Raw genomic sequence first — 19,671 nt, forward strand, 5'->3', positions numbered from 1 at the left:
TTATGCCGCACTAAACAACATTATGTCGCACTGAACAACACCATGCCGCACTGAACAACACCATGTCGCACTGAACAACATTATGCCGCACTGAACAACACGATCCCGCATTGAACAACACCATCCCGCAGTGAACAACACCATGCCGCATTGAACAACACCATGCCGCACTGAACAACACCATGCTGCACTGAACAACATTATGCTGCACTGAACAACACGATCCTGCATTGAACAACACCATGCCGCACTGACCAACACCATCCTGCACTGAACAACACCATGCCGCACTGAACAACATTATGCCGCACTGAACAACACCATGCCGCACTGAACAACACCATGCCGCACTGAACAACACCATGCCGCACTGAACAACACCATGCCGCAATGAACAACACCATCCCGCACTGAACAACACCATGCCGCATTGAACAACACCATCCTGCACTGAACAACACCATCCCGCACTGAACAACACCATGCTGCACTGAACAACATTATGCTGCACTGAACAACACAATCCTGCATTGAACAACACCATGCCGCACTGAACAACACCATCCTGCACTGAACAACACCATCCTGCACTGAACAACACCACCCTGCACTGAACAACACCATGCCGCACTGAACAACACCATGCCGCACTGAACAACACCATGCCGCACTGAACAACACCATGCCGCAATGAACAACACCATGCCGCAATGAACAACATTATGCCGCACTGAACAACACCATGCCGCATTGAACAACACCATGCCGCACTGAACAACACCATCCTGCACTGAACAACACCATCCCGCACTGAACAACACCATGCCGCACTGAACAACATTATGGCGCACTGAACAACATTATGCCGCACTGAACAACACCATGCCGCACTGAACAACACCATGCCGCACTGAACAACACCATGCCGCACTGAACAACATTATGCGGCACTGAACAACATTATGCCGCACTGAACAACAACATGCCGCACTGAACAACACCATGCCGCACTGAACAACACCATGCCGCACTGAACAACACGACGTCGCACTGAACAACACGACGCCGCACAGAACAACACGACGCCGCACAGAATAACACAATACCGCACAGAACAACACAATACCGCACAAACAGTTTTAGATAATATTACGTCGCAGTCATGTGACGCGGACATGACGTCAATAGGCGGAACTCACGGCAAAATTATAATCCGTGGGCGTGGCTTGCAACAGGAAGTAGGAAAGCGGCAATTCTGGCAAACAAGACACAGCGGTTAGTAACACGATGACTAACAAGGCAAATATTTTTGTTTTCAGCTTGCAACTTGACCGTCTAGAGCGTACAAGGTAATTACAACTGTTTTTTTTTAGCCCTGAAAAGCGAGGGAGTGTGGCGTTTGGGAGGAATGTCGAACTCGGCGTCTGCTTCCAGCCACAGACGCCAAATTTCGACGATTATTTCGACTGGTCAACGGTTGTAAATTATTGCGTTGACTAAAAACTTTATTTAACTCTACTCTTAACTTTGCCGTTTCAGATATGCGGGTATTACACCGCGGAAATGACGTCAATAGGCTGAACTCTCGCCAAAATTCAAATCTGTGGGCGCAATGGCCTTGAGCGAGACACCGGATACAAACACGACGATTATCAACAGAAATATCTTTATTTTCTGCTTGCAAGTGAACCGTCTAGAGCGTACACGGTAAGTACAACTCATTGTGTTTAAAAAGATTTACGTTTGTGTAGTTTGCGTTGCGTTGTATCTGTGAATGTTGGTTGAGGCTAAATGTTAATGTTTAATTTCATTCCTTTAGGTTCCACGGTGTTTGTTGGCTGTATGTTTTCCACTGCAAGAAGAGGCTCGTATCATTGACCAGCAGGAGCTACAATGGTGAGTACCCCTTTCGTCTTCCATTTATGTTAAACACTTCCTATTTCATGTCTAACAGTACTCAATTTAACAAATAACCATAAATAAATACAGTGTGGGCAGTCACGTTAACATATGTGATTATCCTGCCTAATATGTTTATCACAAATATGTCACTAATCACTAATATGTTTATTTGTTTATCACAACACCTTTGGACCTTCAGCAATCGATTATTTCCCTTCATCTACATAGAGACAGAACGATGGTGTCTTAAACATCTCATTCATTTCACCAAATAACTTCACGCAGGTGGATAACGGCCGTCTCGGTCACGCTATGTTGCGTGATGCAGTTTTGAAGAACCAAATGCATTTATTCAATGAATAAGTCAAGCTAGTTCTATGTTTATGATGTTGTAAGTTACGGTACCGATTGAAGTTGAGTTCGAAGCCAGTGGAAAACAGCGCTGCGTTTGTGCTCTCCAGGTACAAATGATGTGATCTCTGACTGACGACCGGGCGAGACTCGAGTAAGAGATGTCCAAACGAGCTCCGGCAGGGCGGGCCAAGGCGGAGCGAACGGACGCCCTTCAGGCCGCCAATGACGAGCTGAGAACCAAACTGATGGACGTCCAGTTAGAACTTCAGCAGGAGAAGAACAAGGTGAAAACCTCAACAGACAGACACTGCCTGCCTCCCTGCCTGCCTCCCTGCCTGCCTCCCTCCCTCCCTCCCAGTTTTCCCGATGTAGATTAGACATGCGTGTGCCATGACTGTGTCAGCCTACATCAACAAATGCACCGAGGACGTCAGCACCACTAAGAATATCATCACCCGGGGCAACCAACGACCCTGGATGACTGAGGAGGTACGTCAAACGCTACGAGCGCGGAACTCTGCCTTCAAGTCTGGCGACAAGGAGACACTGAGGACAGCGAGAGCCAACTTGAACCGTGCCATCAGGATAGCGAAGCGAGACCGCAGTCGAAAATTTCAGGATCGTTTCCACGACGTCAAAAACATCAGGAGTATGTGGCAAGGCATATGGGCGATTACAGACTACAACTCACTCTCCCCCCCCCCCCCCCCCCCCCCCCGGTGGGTGTAGTTGATGCTGACTTTCTAAATGGTCTAAATAACTTCTTTGGGAGGTTCGAGGCACTAAACGGCACTCCAGCAGTTAAAACTGTCCCCCATCAGGAAGAGGAGGTACTCTGCCTTGACTCCGCCGATGTGTTGAAGACCCTGAGGAGAGTCAACCCCTGTAAGGCCCCTGGCCCCGACAACATTCCTGGGCGTGTGTTCAGGGAATGTGCAAGTCATCTGGCTGGGGTCATCACAGACATTTTTAACACCTCGCTGGGCCAAGCCACAGTGCCGGCGTGCTTTAAGACTGCCTCCATCATTCCGGTGCCGAAGAAACCTCAAATCACCTCATTTAATGATTACCGGCCTGTTGCACTGACTCCGGTTATGATGAAGTGCTTCGAAAGGCTGCTTAAAGGTCACATCGTTTCCAGACTCCCCCTATTATTTGACCCGTTCCAGTTTGCCGACCGGCAAAACCGCTCCACTCAGGACGCCATCTCCTCCGTTCTTCACCTGAGCCTGGCTCACCTGGAGGAGAAGAACACCCATGTGCGGAGGCTGTTCCTGGACTTCAGCTCAGCGTTTGACACCATCATCCCACAGCATCTGGTAGGAAAATTGGAACACCTGGGCTTCAACACCCCCCTTCGCAACTGGCTGCTAGACTTCCTCAGCAACAGACCTCAGTCAGTCCGGGTCGGACAGAACACCTCTGATGTCATCACCCTCAGCACAGGCTCCCTTCAGGGCTGCGTCCTGAGCCCCCTGCTGTTCACCCTGATGACACACGACTGCGTCCTCAGGTTCACCACCAATCACATCGTGAAGTCAGCAGACGACACAACGGTGGTGGGGCTCATCAGAGACAACAACGACCTGGACTACAGAGAGGAGGTGGAGCAGCTGGTGGGCTGGTGCAGAGAAAACAGCCTGATCCTGAATGAGGAGAAGATGAAGGAGATCATCGTCGACTTCAGGAAAAAACAGCCTCACCACGCTCCACTGATCATCAACAGCTCAGCTGTGGAGGTGGTCAGCACCACCAAATTCCTGGGGGTCCACATCACAGAAGACCTCACCTGGACTATGAACACTACGGCACTGGTCAAGAGGGCACAGAAGCGCTTGTACTTACAGCGGAGGATGAGGAGAGCCCACCTGCCCCCACCCATCATGAGGACGTTCTACAGGAGCACCATAGAGAGCATTCTGACAAGCTGTCTCTCTGTGTGGTGTGGAGGCTGCACCGCCTCCGATTGGAAGAACGTGAGGAGAGTGGTGAGGACAGCAGAGAGGATCATAGGGGCTCCTCTTCCCTCCATTCAGGACATTTCATCTCAGCGCTGCATGTCCCGTGCCCGTAACATCATCAATGACCCATCACACCCCCACCATGGACTGTTCTCCCTGCTGCCCTCTGGGAAGAGGTTTGCAGCATCCGCTGCAGGTCCACCAGGTTCTGCAACAGCTTTTTCCCTGCTGTCATCAGACTGTTGAACACTAGAACTGTTGAGCTCTAAACTGAACTCTGCATCACACATTCACAGAACTGTACTTTATGACACTACGGACCTCTATCTTGCACTATCTCGCACTACCAACTTTACTGAACTTGTATAAACCCTTTAAATAGAAGTTTAATACATGGTTTAGCATTCCTCTGCACACTCTTGAATACTGTTTTGCCTACTTGCACTATTGCATAATTATCACTGCTGCACTTTATACTTATTTTTAATATATATATATATATATATAGTATATGTATATATATATATTTTCATAGGATATGTTACTTCTATTCAACTGCAATATCACTACTTTGTTGTAAGACGTATGCAACGGAATTTCGTTTTGTATGCACCATGTGCAGACAAGATGACAATAAAGTTTGTCTAAGTCTAAGTCTAAGTCATGTCAGGTCAGCTGTCTGGAGAGAGAGAGAAGTCAGGACCTGCGGGCGGAGCACCACCGTGCCACCGCCGCCATGACGGAACTCAAAAGCAAACTCCATGAGGAGAAGCAGAAAGAGTTAGCCATTACCAGGGAGACATTACTGCGGCAGCATGAAATGGAGCTGATGAGAGTGATCAAAATCAAAGATGGAGAGATCCAGCGACTGAATGCCTTGGTCCTCAGCCTGAGGGACGGCTCCATGGACAAGGTGATCCGCTCTATCCGTGTCTGACTATCCGCACGCCACGTCGGGCTTCGATGCGGCCGCTACCGTATTGTGTAGCTTGTCCCCAGTAAGCGTCGCGGCGCTCCGTTGCGGTCTCAACGGCCGGGTGTGGCGCAATGTCTGCTCAGGTGAGGAGGGGGGGCGCTTTGCTGGCGGAGGTGGAGGAGACGCGGCGGTGTCGGGAGACCGAGCGGTGTCGCCTCCACCAGGAGCGCGGAAGAAGCCCTGGCAGCGGCCCAGCAGGCCTGGCAGTCCCGAGCGGCCGAGCTCCGATCGGCTCATCACCAGCATCGGGAGGAGCTGAGCCGAACCAAGAGAGACTGCGAGAGGGAGATCCGCCGACTGGTAGGACTGATCAGATGCGCGGTGCGTGGCTATGTTCCCAGTTTCGTTGTATACCTGCAGTGCAATGACACCTAAGGCATTCTATTCTATTCTATTTCACAAGAAGAAAATGTCCGGTTGCTCGCTTCGCTTTTGTCACAGCAAAGGTGTTCCAGTCGATTCAAGAAAAAAAATTGGCCGGTTGCTCTCTTTGTTTTTGTCACAATTCTGGCAAATGAGTTTGCCCGCCTGCCTGAGCGCTCCCCGTTTGTACATCCAGACGGATGAGATCAAGCTGAAAGACAGAGCGGTTAGTGTTTTGGATGAAGCCCTGGGGCCGGCCACGTCCACCGCCTTCAGCTGCAGACTCAGGCTGCCGAGCAGCAGATCGCTGCCCTGAGGGATTCCCAAAGGGCGGGCCTAAACTACCCTGGAAGTGGGGTCAACGCCGCTACTAGCAATCCTCTTCATTGCGTAAGCCACCTCATCACACACTTGCAGTACGCATGACTTAGTTCGTTGCTGGAGGAAGGTAGCACAAAAACAGTTTTGAACTTTGAACGAGTGCTTGTGTGTGTGTGTTGCGGGGCGTTTTCAGTCTCAGGAGGATCGGGACACGCGACGGTTTCATCTGAAAATCGCTGAGCTCAGCGCAGTCATCAGGAACCTGGAGGATCGAAACGCCCTGCTTTCTGAAGAGCGCAATGAACTGGTAATTTAGTGACGGCACGCTTGAAGGTTTGCGCTACGTTTGATGCGCGCCATCCAGCGAGGCACCCATTGCGCTTGCTTATTAGTTGAGCGGCGCGTCGAGTCGGTTGCCTGGTAGATGTCTTTTATTGGGAGCCAAAGCCACGATTCCGTTCAAACCGATGCAAAAGGAATGGATACGTTCTGGCCCGCGTGTTGTGCGTCTTTCACATCCCGCACTTCATGCTTGCAGCTAAAGCGACTGAGAGAAACAGAAAGCCAGTTTCTGCCACTCCTGTACAAAAACAAACGCCTGAGCAGGAAGAATGAAGAACTCTCGCTGGTGCTGTGTCGCCTTGAAAACAAAGTGCGCTTTGTCACCCAGGAGAACGAGGAGATGGCAAGCTTGGTAAGTCGACGCGGACAACGGCGGCGTGCCAACAGAGTCCACTGCATTTGTGTTCCACAGAGAAGGCCTAGTTCGCTCAATGACCTGGACCGCGGTTGCGGCCAGCAGGACGGTGAAATGGAGTTCCTTCAAGTTGTGGAGCAGCGGCACATCATCGACGACTTGTCCAAGGTCTTCAGGCAGGCGACTCGGTGCACGTACGGCAGCGCCACGCTCGCTCGCTGTCGCCAGGAAACCTTTTCCGTCCAAAGCTTGGCCGGCGGCCGCCATCCAAAAAATTGGCCCCTTAAATTCCGACCTTTCAAGCAGGAGCATTGTGCGCACGCGTTTGAACACGCTTTAGACTTGTTTTGCCGTTTTCAGCAGCTCAAAGCTCCCGTTTTGTCAGCGCCTTTGCCACTCGCTGTGCGCTGAAAACGACGGACTTGCCCGGCTGCTCAGCCCGTCAACCATGAGCCGCGAGCGCGACATCATTGTCCGTAGGCAGCTAGTGGCAAAATGCACCCTGTTAGAGTTGCGCTCGCTCCAACTTATTTTGCAAGAACCACACGGGAGACAAGTAAGTTCTTTTGGACACCTGCAGGTGGAGAGTCCATCCGTTGTACGAATGAAGTCTGACTCTCGGCTCCTGCACGAGCATTTTAATTAAGAGAAACAGGGTGGGTGTAAGAGTGGATTGAATAGAGGAAGCCCTTGACCTCTAGTCAAAACATAGCAAGGGGTGTTTTACGACTTTGTGTAGGAAGGGATAAGCGATAGGGATAAATAAGGGATAAATAATATTATTTATTACAGGTTGCAGTCAAAGTCAAAGCAACATAATGATACGATAAAGATAATCTGGAAAACCCTGACACACCCTGTAGTTGTCACTTTTGGAAAAGACGAGCGTCCCTCCAATCATCGCCGGTGACGTGTTTTTCAGGCTCTGGAGACAGGAGCTCATGTCAGAAATGTCATTGTGAGTCGCGTTTGTTTCTGCGCCGGAGCCGTTCGTTCCCTTTGCATCCAAAGAATCTCAAAGGCGGATTATTTGTGTCGACAGGAGAGAGATTTGCTGCTACGATACCGACGTCGAGAATCTCTGAGGAGGAACAAAGCGTGAGGTCCTGCAAGGTGAGTCTGTTTGTTTGCGGCTGCTTGGTGTTGCGCAAGATGAAATGGCCTTTTTCTCGCTATCGTTCCTCTCGTCGATTCATCGTGAGGTGTCGCTTCAGTTTGTTCAGAGAGATGTTTGCTTCCGCGCCCGCAGGTCATCGAAACATTTTACGGCTACGACGAAGACGTGTTGGTGGACTCGGACGGATCGTCCTTGTCTTTTCACACCGACAGAACCCCCGACACGGAACCCGAAGAGGTAGCCCGCCATTTCTGCCAGCGTATTGGCACCAAACATTCCTCTTCAGCCTGGAATCGGACTCGTCTTTGCGTCGCGGGTGCTTTGTCGCCGGTCTGACTGATTCTGGTACTAGTGCTGTGTTGCATTGGTGTGTGCATGAAGAGGCGGAGCTTCGCTACCGCCAGCTGACGCAAGAATATCAAGCGCTGCAACGAGCCTACGCTCTGCTAGCCCAGACCAGCGAAGGGGACTACGACGCCGAGAAGGAGATCAAGGTGGCGCCCCTTCCCGCAACCCCCGGCCGGGTCGCAGCCTCCCCGTTCTCACCCAGCCTCGGGTGTTCTCTGGTCTGAAAGGAGGAGGAGGAGCCTCCCTCCTCCTCCTTTCAGACCAGAGAAAAGCTGATGGTAGAAATGGGTCACTATCAAAGCAGAGTAGCAGATCTGGAGTCAGCGCTGAAGCAACAAGGACAGGTAAGCTCATCAATGAGCACACCTTTTTCTCAGACAAAATAGCTACATTCTTCAGTCACTCATTCGTCTGGCATTACTGGACCAACCCCCCCCCCGAATGTGGCTGGGAAAATGCGGAGAAAAGCAAATGTCATTTTCCAGTCAACCAAAGAATTTGTGGATGAAAATGACACAACATTCCAAAGCTGTCCACGCGTTTGTCTCTTCTAGAATGTCAAGTGGGTGGAGGAGAAGCAGCTGCTGCGTCAGAGCAATCAGCAGTTGGCCGAAAAGGTGACGGAAAGAAAGGCGCTGGGCGGAGTCGCTTGGCGTCACACCCGTCGGGAAGCCCCGCAGATGAGGTCTGACTGTCTTTTCAGGTCAGGCGGATGGAGGCGGAAGAAGCGCGTCTGAAAGAGCACATCCAGGATATCCGAGACCAAAACGAACTGCTTGAGTTCCGCATCCTGGAGCTGGAGGTGGGAAGACTCGCACAAGCGTGTTGAGGCCAGAGATGTGACGGACGGACGGACGGACGGACGGATGCATGCCTCTGCCTTTCAGGAGAGGGAGTGGCGCTCCCCCGTCTTGAAGTTTCTGCAAGTCCGTTTCCCAGACGGCCTCAGCCCTTTGCAGATCTACTGCGAGGCCGAGGGCGTGAGCGTACGTAAGGCGTCCCTCGCAACCCTAACCTTAACCCGAGGTCCCAGAACACCTTACATTGCTCCTTGCGCCTTTCCCCCGGACATCGTCATCAGTGATCTGATGAAGAAGCTGGACATCCTGGGCTATAACGCCGTAAGTGTATGTCGAACTCCTTATGTTCGCACTCCACGAGACTCGGCGGCTCAAATGTGACTTTTGGAAGGCTTTGCGCTGAAAGAAGCTTGTTGACGCTGTGCCTTTGGGCTCTTCTATGTTCTGCAAGCAGAAGGGCTACCTGGATGAAGAGTTGGACTTCAGGAAGTGTTCCATGGACCAGGCTCATAAGGTAAGCCTCCCTCAAATCTCCCGCCGGACCACTGATGGACGAGGATTGCGGCCCAGAGGATCCTGGAGCTGGAGGCCATGTTGTACGAGGCGCTACCGCAGCGGGACTGCCCCGCCACGGACGGCGAAAAAGCCAGCCACGCTGGCGTGAATGACGTGCTGACGGCGGATCAGAGAGAAGAGCTTAGGAGCGCCGTGGACCAATGGAAGCGAGCCCTGATGTGCGAGTTGAGGGAGCGCGACGCTTGCATCCTCCAAGAGAGAATGGATCTGCTGCACAGCGCGCAACAGGTAAGGGCCCAAAGCCAGCCCGGCACTTACTTGCACGCTTACTGGCTTTTGAATGCCACTTTCCATTTGTCCGTCCTAGAGGAACAAAGAGCTGAAAGAATTCATCGAAGCTCAGAAGAGACAAATCAAACAATTGGAGGAGAAGTTTCTGTTTCTCTTTCTATTCTTCTCCTTGGCCTTCATTCTGTGGCCCTAACACCAGCTGGTGAGTGAGCTCCAGCGGCACCGCACTCGACACCTCCGATACACTGCCAGCCGGTCTCAGACGTTGGCAGACGCTCCGATGCCAACGTATACCCCCCGCCACGGTGACAGAGGCACCGCGTCACACCGGCGCTCATCCAATCAGAAGGCAGGAAAAGCAAATTCACATGCAGGGCACTTTTGAACCAGAAGAGAGCGCCACAAAAAACGGTTGTTGCCCCAAACGCGCACTAAAAAGGGTCAGAATAACAAGAGTCCCACTGGCCAGCCGGGGCCACCCGTCCAGCTGTTTCTTCAGGGGGGAAAAAAATTGGAGTCACCGGTGAGTACATTTTGCATTTAGCTCTGCTTTTCTGCTTCTGTCTTCAAGTGTGTGGCATCCTGCGATCAAAGATTCAGCCAACCCCAAAGCGGTTGACCTCAACGTCCCACCACCATGCCTACCAGAGCAGGTGACGTGATGCTTTGGACATCCTTCCGTCTCAGATGCCCAAAAGTACTCTTTGCCACATCTGCGGCAATACGGTGTCTTTTCAAAGGTGCAAATAAATCCAGCGTGGGCGGAACACGCACGTCTTCGGTTTTTCCCGCTTTGTTTGTGTGACAGCTGTTGTGAAAATTTTATACAAATAAAGTTGTATAGTACAGGTTTGGCCAAGCCGCAACTCCCGAACCGCATGCGGCTCTTTTATGTTCATATCAACATTTGTGTGTGTGTGTGTGTGTGTGGGGGGGGGGGGGGGGGGGGGTTGTGCGTGTTGGCTTCACTTGAGTTCAATTTGGTATTTTGGTCATAAGCGCATGTGGTGAAATTCCACAAAGTAGGATGGGCAAACACATTTCTTTAAACTATGAGTGTCAATTGGGCTCTCGAAATGGCAGGGAAAAGATGCACAGCAAAACGAAAATACGTAGATGAACGCAGGACGTTTTAATCAGAGTGGGAAAGTTTCTATTTTTTGTTGAACGTGATGGCAAACCATTCTGCCTGATATGTCAGACCTCAGCGCATTTCAAAGATTCAAATCTTCAGCGCCATGCACTTCAGCTCACTCCATGCTAACATTGATCAGGCGTCGAACCCGCAACATCATGCTTAAGAGGTGGCCATGCTAACCAGTGCGCCATTATGTCAACGCATAATAACTAAGTCTACTGATCAAAACAGCGGTTACTATATGACGTCGCTACGTCGTGGTCACGTGACGCAGACAAGACGTCAATGGACGTGGGCAGAGTTAACTTGTTTAAAAGGGAGTGGGCAGAAGAAATATTTAATTTATTTAAATCTATTTTGAGTGCACACCATTATGCCAATGCATAACAACTGTAAATCTACTAAACAAAACAGCGGTTGCTATATGACATCTGCCACGTCGTGGTCACGTGACATACGTGACGTCGATGGGCGTAACTTTCGCCGGAATTCAAATCCGCGGGGAGAGTTAACTTGTTTAAAAGAGAGTGGGCAGAAGAACTATTTAATTTATTTAAATCTATTTGGTGTGTGCGCCATTATGTCAATGCATAACAACTGTAAGTCTACTAAACAAAACAGCGGTTGCTATAGGACGTCTGCCACGTCGTGGTCACGTGACGCGGACGTGACGTCGACGCCTACTTTACATCCCACTGATCACAGGACCCCTCGGCTGCATAACCGTGCCCCCTTCCCAACCAATCGGATTTGCTATACGCGAAAACGACGCCAATGGAAAGAGCTTCCGCCCAAATTTAAATCCGTGGGCGTGGCTCGCAGCAGGAAGTAGGAAAATGGCGGCAATGTTGACAAAGACACGGCGGATGGTAACATACGACTAACAAGAGAAATATTTTTATTTTCTGCTTGCAACTGGACCGTCCAGAGCGTACACGGTAAGTACAACTCATCGTTTTTAAAAAGAAGTACTTTTGTTGCCCTGAAAAGCGAGTGAGCGTGGCGTTTGTGGGGGACGTCGAATTTCGACGATTCTTTCTGGTCAACGGTTGTAAATGATTGTGTTGATTAAAAAAGAAAACTTGATGTAACTCTACTTTTAACTGCCGTTTCAGATAGATTTGGAATTGCATCACATCCAATTTTGCCTAGAGCGTACACGGTAAGTAACACTCGTTGTGTTTAAGGAGATTTACGTTTGTAATAGCAGAAGTGTAGCCGCGTTGCGTTGTACGTGTGAATGTTGGTCCAGGCGAAATGTTAATGTTTAATTTCATTCCTTTAGGTTCCACGGTGTTTGTTGGCTGCAAGTTTTCCACTGCAAGAAGAGGCTCATATCATTGACCAGGAGCGAGCTACAATGGTGAGTAGCCATAACATTTATGTTAAACACTTCCTATTTCATGTCTAACAGTACTTGATTTAACAAATAACCATAAATAAATACAGTGTGGGCACTGAAGTTAACATATGTGATTATACTGCCTAATCTGTCACCGAGTAGATTGTTGCAAAGTAATATAAGATCCAAAGTTGTAATTCAGAATAGTTTTCAAAAGAAGGCCATTAGAATTATATACAAGTCTGATTACCCTGAACAAGCTATTAATTAAATCACAAATTCTTCAATTCAAAGATTTGGTAGATTATCAGACAAATAATGTCTAACAGTAATTGATTTAACACATCACGATAAGTAGATTGAGTGTGGGCCCTCTCAAGTTAACATATTTGATTATACTGCCTAATCTGTTACAGAGTATGTTGTTGCCAAGTAATGTAGAATAGATCCAAAGTAGTAATCCAGAATAGTTTTGAAGAGGCCATTAGAATAATAAACAAATCTGATTACCTTGAACATAATAACAAGCTAAGTGTTTAATATGTCCTATGAAGTCAAAATTGGGCACCATCATGTGGTGAAATTTGGAATTGCATCACATCCAATTTTGCCTGGGAACAAACAGATTAAATAAATCTTAGTTTTGAATAAGCCACTCCTTCTCAAACAAGTAAACTCTGCCCATTTCGCGCAGTAGATGTTCTGTTAATATCTAGTATTTATACAAAGTCATAATTTAAATTGCTTTCAACCTTCATTCATCGGTTCAACCAACATTACTCGCTCTTATTACCAACTTGTATTGATTTAACTAAGCGTTTAATACTTCCTATCAGGTCTCAAGGCAAGATTTGGCAAAATACAGTTTCAGCAAATCCAATTTTGCCAGGGAACAAAAATAGATTAAATAAACTAAATAAGTCTTCTTCCCATTAAATAAATCAGAAAAGTCTGTCTTGTAACCAGTCCTCTTCAAACAAGTAAAGTCTGCCCATTTTGTGCCGTAGATTTTGTGTCTATGCCTAGTATTTAAACAAAATCATAATTTAAACGACTTCTTTCCTTCATTCACTTTGGAAATTTGGAATTGCAGCAAATCGAATTTTGCCAGGGAACAAAAATAGATCAATTAAACTAAATAAGTCTTCTTCCCATTAAATAAATTAAAAAAGTCTGTCTTGTAACCAGTCCTTTTCAAACAAGTAAAGTCTGCCCATTTTGTGCCGTCGATTTTGTGTTAATGCCTAGTATTTATACAAAATCATAATTTAAAGGACTTCATTCCTTCATTCACTTTGGAAATTTGGAATTGCAGCACATCAAATTTTGCCTGGGAAGAAAAGTAGATTAAATAAATTTAATAAGTCTTACTACTTCCCATTAAATAAATTAAATACGTCTTACTTGTTCCCACTCCTTTTCAAAACAGTAGTTTAAAACGAGGGCCCTTCACTCAATCTTTAACCTCAACCCCGCACGTTGTGTTGTATCTGTGAATGTTGGTTGTGGCCAAATGATAGTTTTCTTTCATTCGTTTAGGTTCCAAGAAAACTTGATGTAACTCTACTTTTAACTGCCGTTTCAGATATGCGGGTATTACGTCGCAGTCATGTGCCGCGGATATGACGTAATTGCCCGAACCTCCGCCAAAATTCAAATCTGTTGGCGCGATGGCCGTGAGCCACTGAGCAGCGACGATTATCAACGGAAATATCTTTATTTTCTGCTTGCAACTGGACCGTCTAGAGCGTACACGGTAAGTAACACTCATTGTGTTTAAGGAGATTTACGTTTGTAATAGCAGAAGTGTAGCCGCGTTGCGTTGTACGTGTGAAAATTGGTCGAGGCGAAATGTTAATGTTTAATTTCATTCCTTTAGGTTCCACGGTGTTTGTTGGCTGCAAGTTTTCCACTGCAAGAAGAGGCTCGTATCATTGACCAGGAGCGAGCTACAATGGTGAGTAGCCATAACATTTATGTTAAACACTTCCTATTTCATGTCTAACAGTACTTGATTTAACAAATAACCATAAATAAATACAGTGTGGGCACTGAAGTTAACATATGTGATTATACTGCCTAATCTGTCACCGAGTAGATTGTTGCAAAGTAATATAAGATCCAAAGTTGTAATTGAGAATAGTTTTCAAAAGAAGGCCATTAGAATTATATACAAGTCTGATTACCCTGAACAAGCTATTAATTAAATCACAAATTCTTCAATTCAAAGATTTGGTAGATTATCAGACAAATAATGTCTAACAGTAATTGATTTAACACATCACGATAAGTAGATTGAGTGTGGGCACTCTCAAGTTAACATATATGATTATACTGCCTAATCTGTTACAGAGTATGTTGTTGCCAAGTAATGTAGAATAGATCCAAAGTAGTAATCCAGAATAGTTTTGAAGAGGCCATTAGAATAATAAACAAATCTGATTACCTTGAACATAATAACAAGCTAAGTGTTTAATATGTCCTATGAAGTCAAAATTGGGCACCATCATGTGGTGAAATTTGGAATTGCATCACATCCAATTTTGCCTGGGAACAAACAGATTAAATAAATCTTAGTTTTGAATAAGCCACTCCTTCTCAAACAAGTAAACTCTGCCCATTTCGCGCAGTAGATGTTCTGTTAATATCTAGTATTTATACAAAGTCATAATTTAAATTGCTTTCAACCTTCATTCATCGGTTCAACCAACATTACTCGCTCTTATTACCAACTTGTATTGATTTAACTAAGCGTTTAATACTTCCTATCAGGTCTCAAGGCAAGATTTGGCAAAATACAGTTTCAGCAAATCCAATTTTGCCAGGGAACAAAAATAGATTAAATAAACTAAATAAGTCTTCTTCCCATTAAATAAATCAGAAAAGTCTGTCTTGTAACCAGTCCTCTTCAAACAAGTAAAGTCTGCCCATTTTGTGCCGTAGATTTTGTGTCTATGCCTAGTATTTAAACAAAATCATAATTTAAACGACTTCTTTCCTTCATTCACTTTGGAAATTTGGAATTGCAGCAAATCGAATTTTGCCAGGGAACAAAAATAGATCAATTAAACTAAATAAGTCTTCTTCCCATTAAATAAATTAAAAAAGTCTGTCTTGTAACCAGTCCTTTTCAAACAAGTAAAGTCTGCCCATTTTGTGCCGTCGATTTTGTGTTAATGCCTAGTATTTATACAAAATCATAATTTAAAGGACTTCATTCCTTCATTCACTTTGGAAATTTGGAATTGCAGCACATCAAATTTTGCCTGGGAAGAAAAGTAGATTAAATAAATTTAATAAGTCTTACTACTTCCCATTAAATAAATTAAATACGTCTTACTTGTTCCCACTCCTTTTCAAAACAGTAGTTTAAAACGAGGGCCCTTCACTCAATCTTTAACCTCAACCCCGCACGTTGTGTTGTATCTGTGAATGTTGGTTGTGGCCAAATGATAGTTTTCTTTCATTCGTTTAGGTTCCAAGAAAACTTGATGTAACTCTACTTTTAACTGCCATTTCAGATAAGCGGGTATTACGTCGCAGTCATGTGCCGCGGATATGACGTAATTGCCCGAACCTCCGCCAAAATTCAAATCTGTTGGCGCGATGGCCGTGAGCCACTGAGCAGCGACGATTATCAACGGAAATATCTTTATTTTCTGCTTGCAACTGGACCGTCTAGAGTGTACACGGTAAGTAACACTCATTGTGTTTAAGGAGATTTACGTTTGTAATAGCAGAAGTGTAGCCGCGTTGCGTTGTACGTGTGAAAATTGGTCGAGGCGAAATGTTAATGTTTAATTTCATTCCTTTAGGTTCCACGGTGTTTGTTGGCTGCAAGTTTTCCACTGCAAGAAGAGGCTCGTATCATTGACCAGGAGCGAGCTACAATGGTGAGTAGCCATAACATTTATGTTAAACACTTCCTATTTCATGTCTAACAGTACTTGATTTAACAAATAACCATAAATAAATACAGTGTGGGCACTGAAGTTAACATATGTGATTATACTGCCTAATCTGTCACCGAGTAGATTGTTGCAAAGTAATATAAGATCCAAAGTTGTAATTCAGAATAGTTTTCAAAAGAAGGCCATTAGAATTATATACAAGTCTGATTACCCTGAACAAGCTATTAATTAAATCACAAATTCTTCAATTCAAAGATTTGGTAGATTATCAGACAAATAATGTCTAACAGTAATTGATTTAACACATCACGATAAGTAGATTGAGTGTGGGCACTCTCAAGTTAACATATATGATTATACTGCCTAATCTGTTACAGAGTATGTTGTTGCCAAGTAATGTAGAATAGATCCAAAGTAGTAATCCAGAATAGTTTTGAAGAGGCCATTAGAATAATAAACAAATCTGATTACCTTGAACATAATAACAAGCTAAGTGTTTAATATGTCCTATGAAGTCAAAATTGGGCACCATCATGTGGTGAAATTTGGAATTGCATCACATCCAATTTTGCCTGGGAACAAACAGATTAAATAAATCTTAGTTTTGAATAAGCCACTCCTTCTCAAACAAGTAAACTCTGCCCATTTCGCGCAGTAGATGTTCTGTTAATATCTAGTATTTATACAAAGTCATAATTTAAATTGCTTTCAACCTTCATTCATCGGTTCAACCAACATTACTCGCTCTTATTACCAACTTGTATTGATTTAACTAAGCGTTTAATACTTCCTATCAGGTCTCAAGGCAAGATTTGGCAAAATACAATTTCAGCAAATCCAATTTTGCCAGGGAACAAAAATAGATTAAATAAACTAAATAAGTCTTCTTCCCATTAAATAAATCAGAAAAGTCTGTCTTGTAACCAGTCCTCTTCAAACAAGTAAAGTCTGCCCATTTTGTGCCGTAGATTTTGTGTCTATGCCTAGTATTTAAACAAAATCATAATTTAAACGACTTCTTTCCTTCATTCACTTTGGAAATTTGGAATTGCAGCAAATCGAATTTTGCCAGGGAACAAAAATAGATCAATTAAACTAAATAAGTCTTGTCAAATGCACCTCTTGCATTAAGGTGCCCCCGGCTCCTCGGTAACGGGTTTGTTTTAGCCGGGTTCGGAGATTCGTCCGTAATCTAACCACCCGAGTTAAATTAACTCCACCGGAATCAATCTAATTTCTGTACGACGCCAATCCCTCTCAAGTCACCCGAAGCTCGAGCCGAGTAACTCAATTCGAGGCAAGACTTCGAAGTGACCGCATCGTATTGATGGCTCCCCGCTAGTGTTTGAAGTTCTTATTTTGTTACGGATATTTTTTAGATGTCTTTGTTAAAACCTCAGGGATTCGTTTGTTTAGCGCACCCAAGCACTAGTTTTTGCCGAAGTAAATGTTGATATGGGTCCGTTCCACTTGGTCGCTCATGCAGCGAGCCGACCAACTTTTTCATTCGAAAGAGAATCGAATTAATAAAAGTGTGACAATAATAGCATTTAAGAAGAAAATTAATGCACTTTATATGATTAATTCTAACTTCCTATACGTAGATCTAGCACTTGACCTTCGGAGTTCTTCACCCCACTTAATTGCTTCAAAAAGAATAGCAACTTTCTTAAACCAAATAAAAATGTCGTGCTCTATTTAGATTTGCCCAATAATTAATTTGGAAGGCAAGTCTACTTTTTGATCGTGTCCCATTTAGCTTTTGACGCGGCCCGACAAAAAGGGGAACTGGGCCGCGCCCGACGGACAGTTGAAATACTTTTATCCTCCGCCAACTTCACTGATTTGTTTCAATCGTCGTCGTTATGTTATTTAGAGGAAGTAATTTCTCAACCGAATTCACTTTTAATGAAATCAACTCTTCCGTTAAATATTTACAAAAGTTTTTTAATTCTCTAACTTGCTCAGAGTTACTTTTTACGCGGCCCGTCAAAAAGGGGAAGCGGGCCTGAGCCTTTCAAATAGTTAAATAACTTTCCATTCTACACAACCCAATAATCTGATTTAAACACTTCCTTTAATTTATTCAGACGAAATAACTTTCGAACGGATCGCAATTCACTCGTGGCTCAAATAACTACGGAAGTTATTCACGTCTCTAATTTGTTCAAAGTTCCTTTTTACGCGGCCCGTCAAAAAAGGGGAAACGGGCCTGAGCCTTCGGTTGCATATTCAGTACAAATCCGCGCACAACGAAGTAAGTAATATACAAAACACATTTATTGAAAAAAAAAAAAAAAACATGGAATAGAATTACAAATCTCAATTACTCCAGAAACTGAACAATTTCACTCACTGATACCCGTGTTAATAAAATCATTCAATCCCAGAACAATTCGATTGCAAAACACAGTTCATAAAAAAGGGAAGAGGTAAATACCAGCTACGTGCTATTTTTGGTGGAAGCAAAGTCGAGTGATCAGTTCGATCTTGCTTCTAAAATCCGAATTAGGGAAACAGGCTGGCCACGAGGGAACCGGCGGCCCGATGACTATTCCCCCCTCTCGCTTAAATACATAAAATATAAAAATCCCTCTCACCTATCTCCAGTCCAATTTTTGGGAGTAAATCCAAGTTAATTTCAGTCCAGTGATCCTGCGTCTCACACAAAGATCTTCGGGACTTTGGAAAAAAATCTTGAAACTCCTCCGAGCCTCTTCACGTATAAGCGCTCTTTTGGGGGAAAGAGCCCTGAGCTGTTTCTGCCGGATCTTTTATAGACCACTCGGTCCCCCCCCTCCCCTTTCTTTTCTCCTGTACTTTCCCTATAGGGTAAGACTGCCCAGTTTTCCCACGCCTATAGAAGGGACTGGCCAGCTTTCTCACGCCTATAGAGGGACTGGCCAGCTTTCTCACGCCTATAGAGGGAACTGGCCAGTTTCCCCACGCTTGGTTATCTGTGGCCTTCAGCAGCTGTTTCCGCCCTGACCACGCAGTACTTTCCACCAAATGCACAGCTAGTGGCAAAACCTTTCACTTCCCCTTTTCTTCTCTTTCTCCTACATAAAAATAACTTTTTAAAGTTACGCTTCAATTCACTCTAAAATAAAAATCCAAACCCTTGACCTACTTTTCTAAACAATTTATGTCACGCCACTATTCTCATAGTGACGGGTCTCTTAATCGAATTGACAAATAATATTGCTTAAAGCGGTTACAGTATACATTTTTAGCCAAGCAAAAGAATCAAAAAATAAAAATCACATTTGTGCTTCTCCAAACAATTTATGTCACGCCACTATTCTCATAGTGACGGGTCTCTTGATCAAATTGACAAATAATATTGCTTAAAGCGGTTACAGTATACATCTTTAGCCAAGCAAAAGAATCAAAAATAAAAATCACATTTGTGCTTCTCCAAACAATTTATGTCACGCCACTATTCTCATAGTGACGGGTCTCTTAATCAAATTAACAAATAATATTGCTTAAAGCGGTTACAGAATACATTTTTAGCCAAGCAAAAGAATCAAAAATAAAAATCACATTTGTGCTTCTATGCGTGACTCACACTCTGACACCGTGCTACTCTTTTTATTTCTATTTTACCATGTTTAGCTTATTGGCTCCTCTT

The 19,671-nt window shown here is 45.1% G+C and overlaps 3 protein-coding genes across 3 annotated transcripts in view; 2 read left to right on the top strand and 1 right to left on the bottom strand.

The window, feature by feature from the left end:
• LOC148404776 (janus kinase and microtubule-interacting protein 2-like) overlaps positions 1–19,283 on the bottom strand; it is a 142,741-nt gene extending 123,458 nt beyond the window's left edge. Inside the window, exon 1 of the mRNA XM_088392712.1 lies at positions 18,638–19,283. The gene's annotated coding sequence lies outside the window, so the exon portion shown is untranslated. The remainder of the gene's footprint in view (positions 1–18,637) is intronic.
• Positions 8,598–9,220, top strand: LOC148404786 (janus kinase and microtubule-interacting protein 3-like). The gene is made up of 3 exons (XM_088385530.1): positions 8,598–8,656; positions 8,743–8,841; positions 8,927–9,220. Exons 2-3 carry the CDS (start codon positions 8,752–8,754, stop codon positions 9,218–9,220), a joined length of 384 nt encoding a protein of 127 aa, XP_088241656.1. The 5' UTR covers positions 8,598–8,656; positions 8,743–8,751.
• Positions 9,300–10,428, top strand: LOC148404787 (janus kinase and microtubule-interacting protein 3-like). The gene is made up of 2 exons (XM_088391908.1): positions 9,300–9,643; positions 9,723–10,428. The coding sequence occupies exons 1-2, from the start codon at positions 9,431–9,433 to the stop codon at positions 9,837–9,839; spliced, it is 330 nt and encodes a 109-aa protein (XP_088248034.1). The 5' UTR covers positions 9,300–9,430; the 3' UTR covers positions 9,840–10,428.
• Positions 19,284–19,671: the final 388 nt, after the last annotated feature.

This window comes from Syngnathus floridae, chromosome 1 (assembly GCF_059516105.1).
Source record: "Syngnathus floridae isolate MCC-2025c chromosome 1, RoL_Sflo_1.0, whole genome shotgun sequence".
NCBI lineage: Eukaryota > Metazoa > Chordata > Actinopteri > Syngnathiformes > Syngnathidae > Syngnathus > Syngnathus floridae.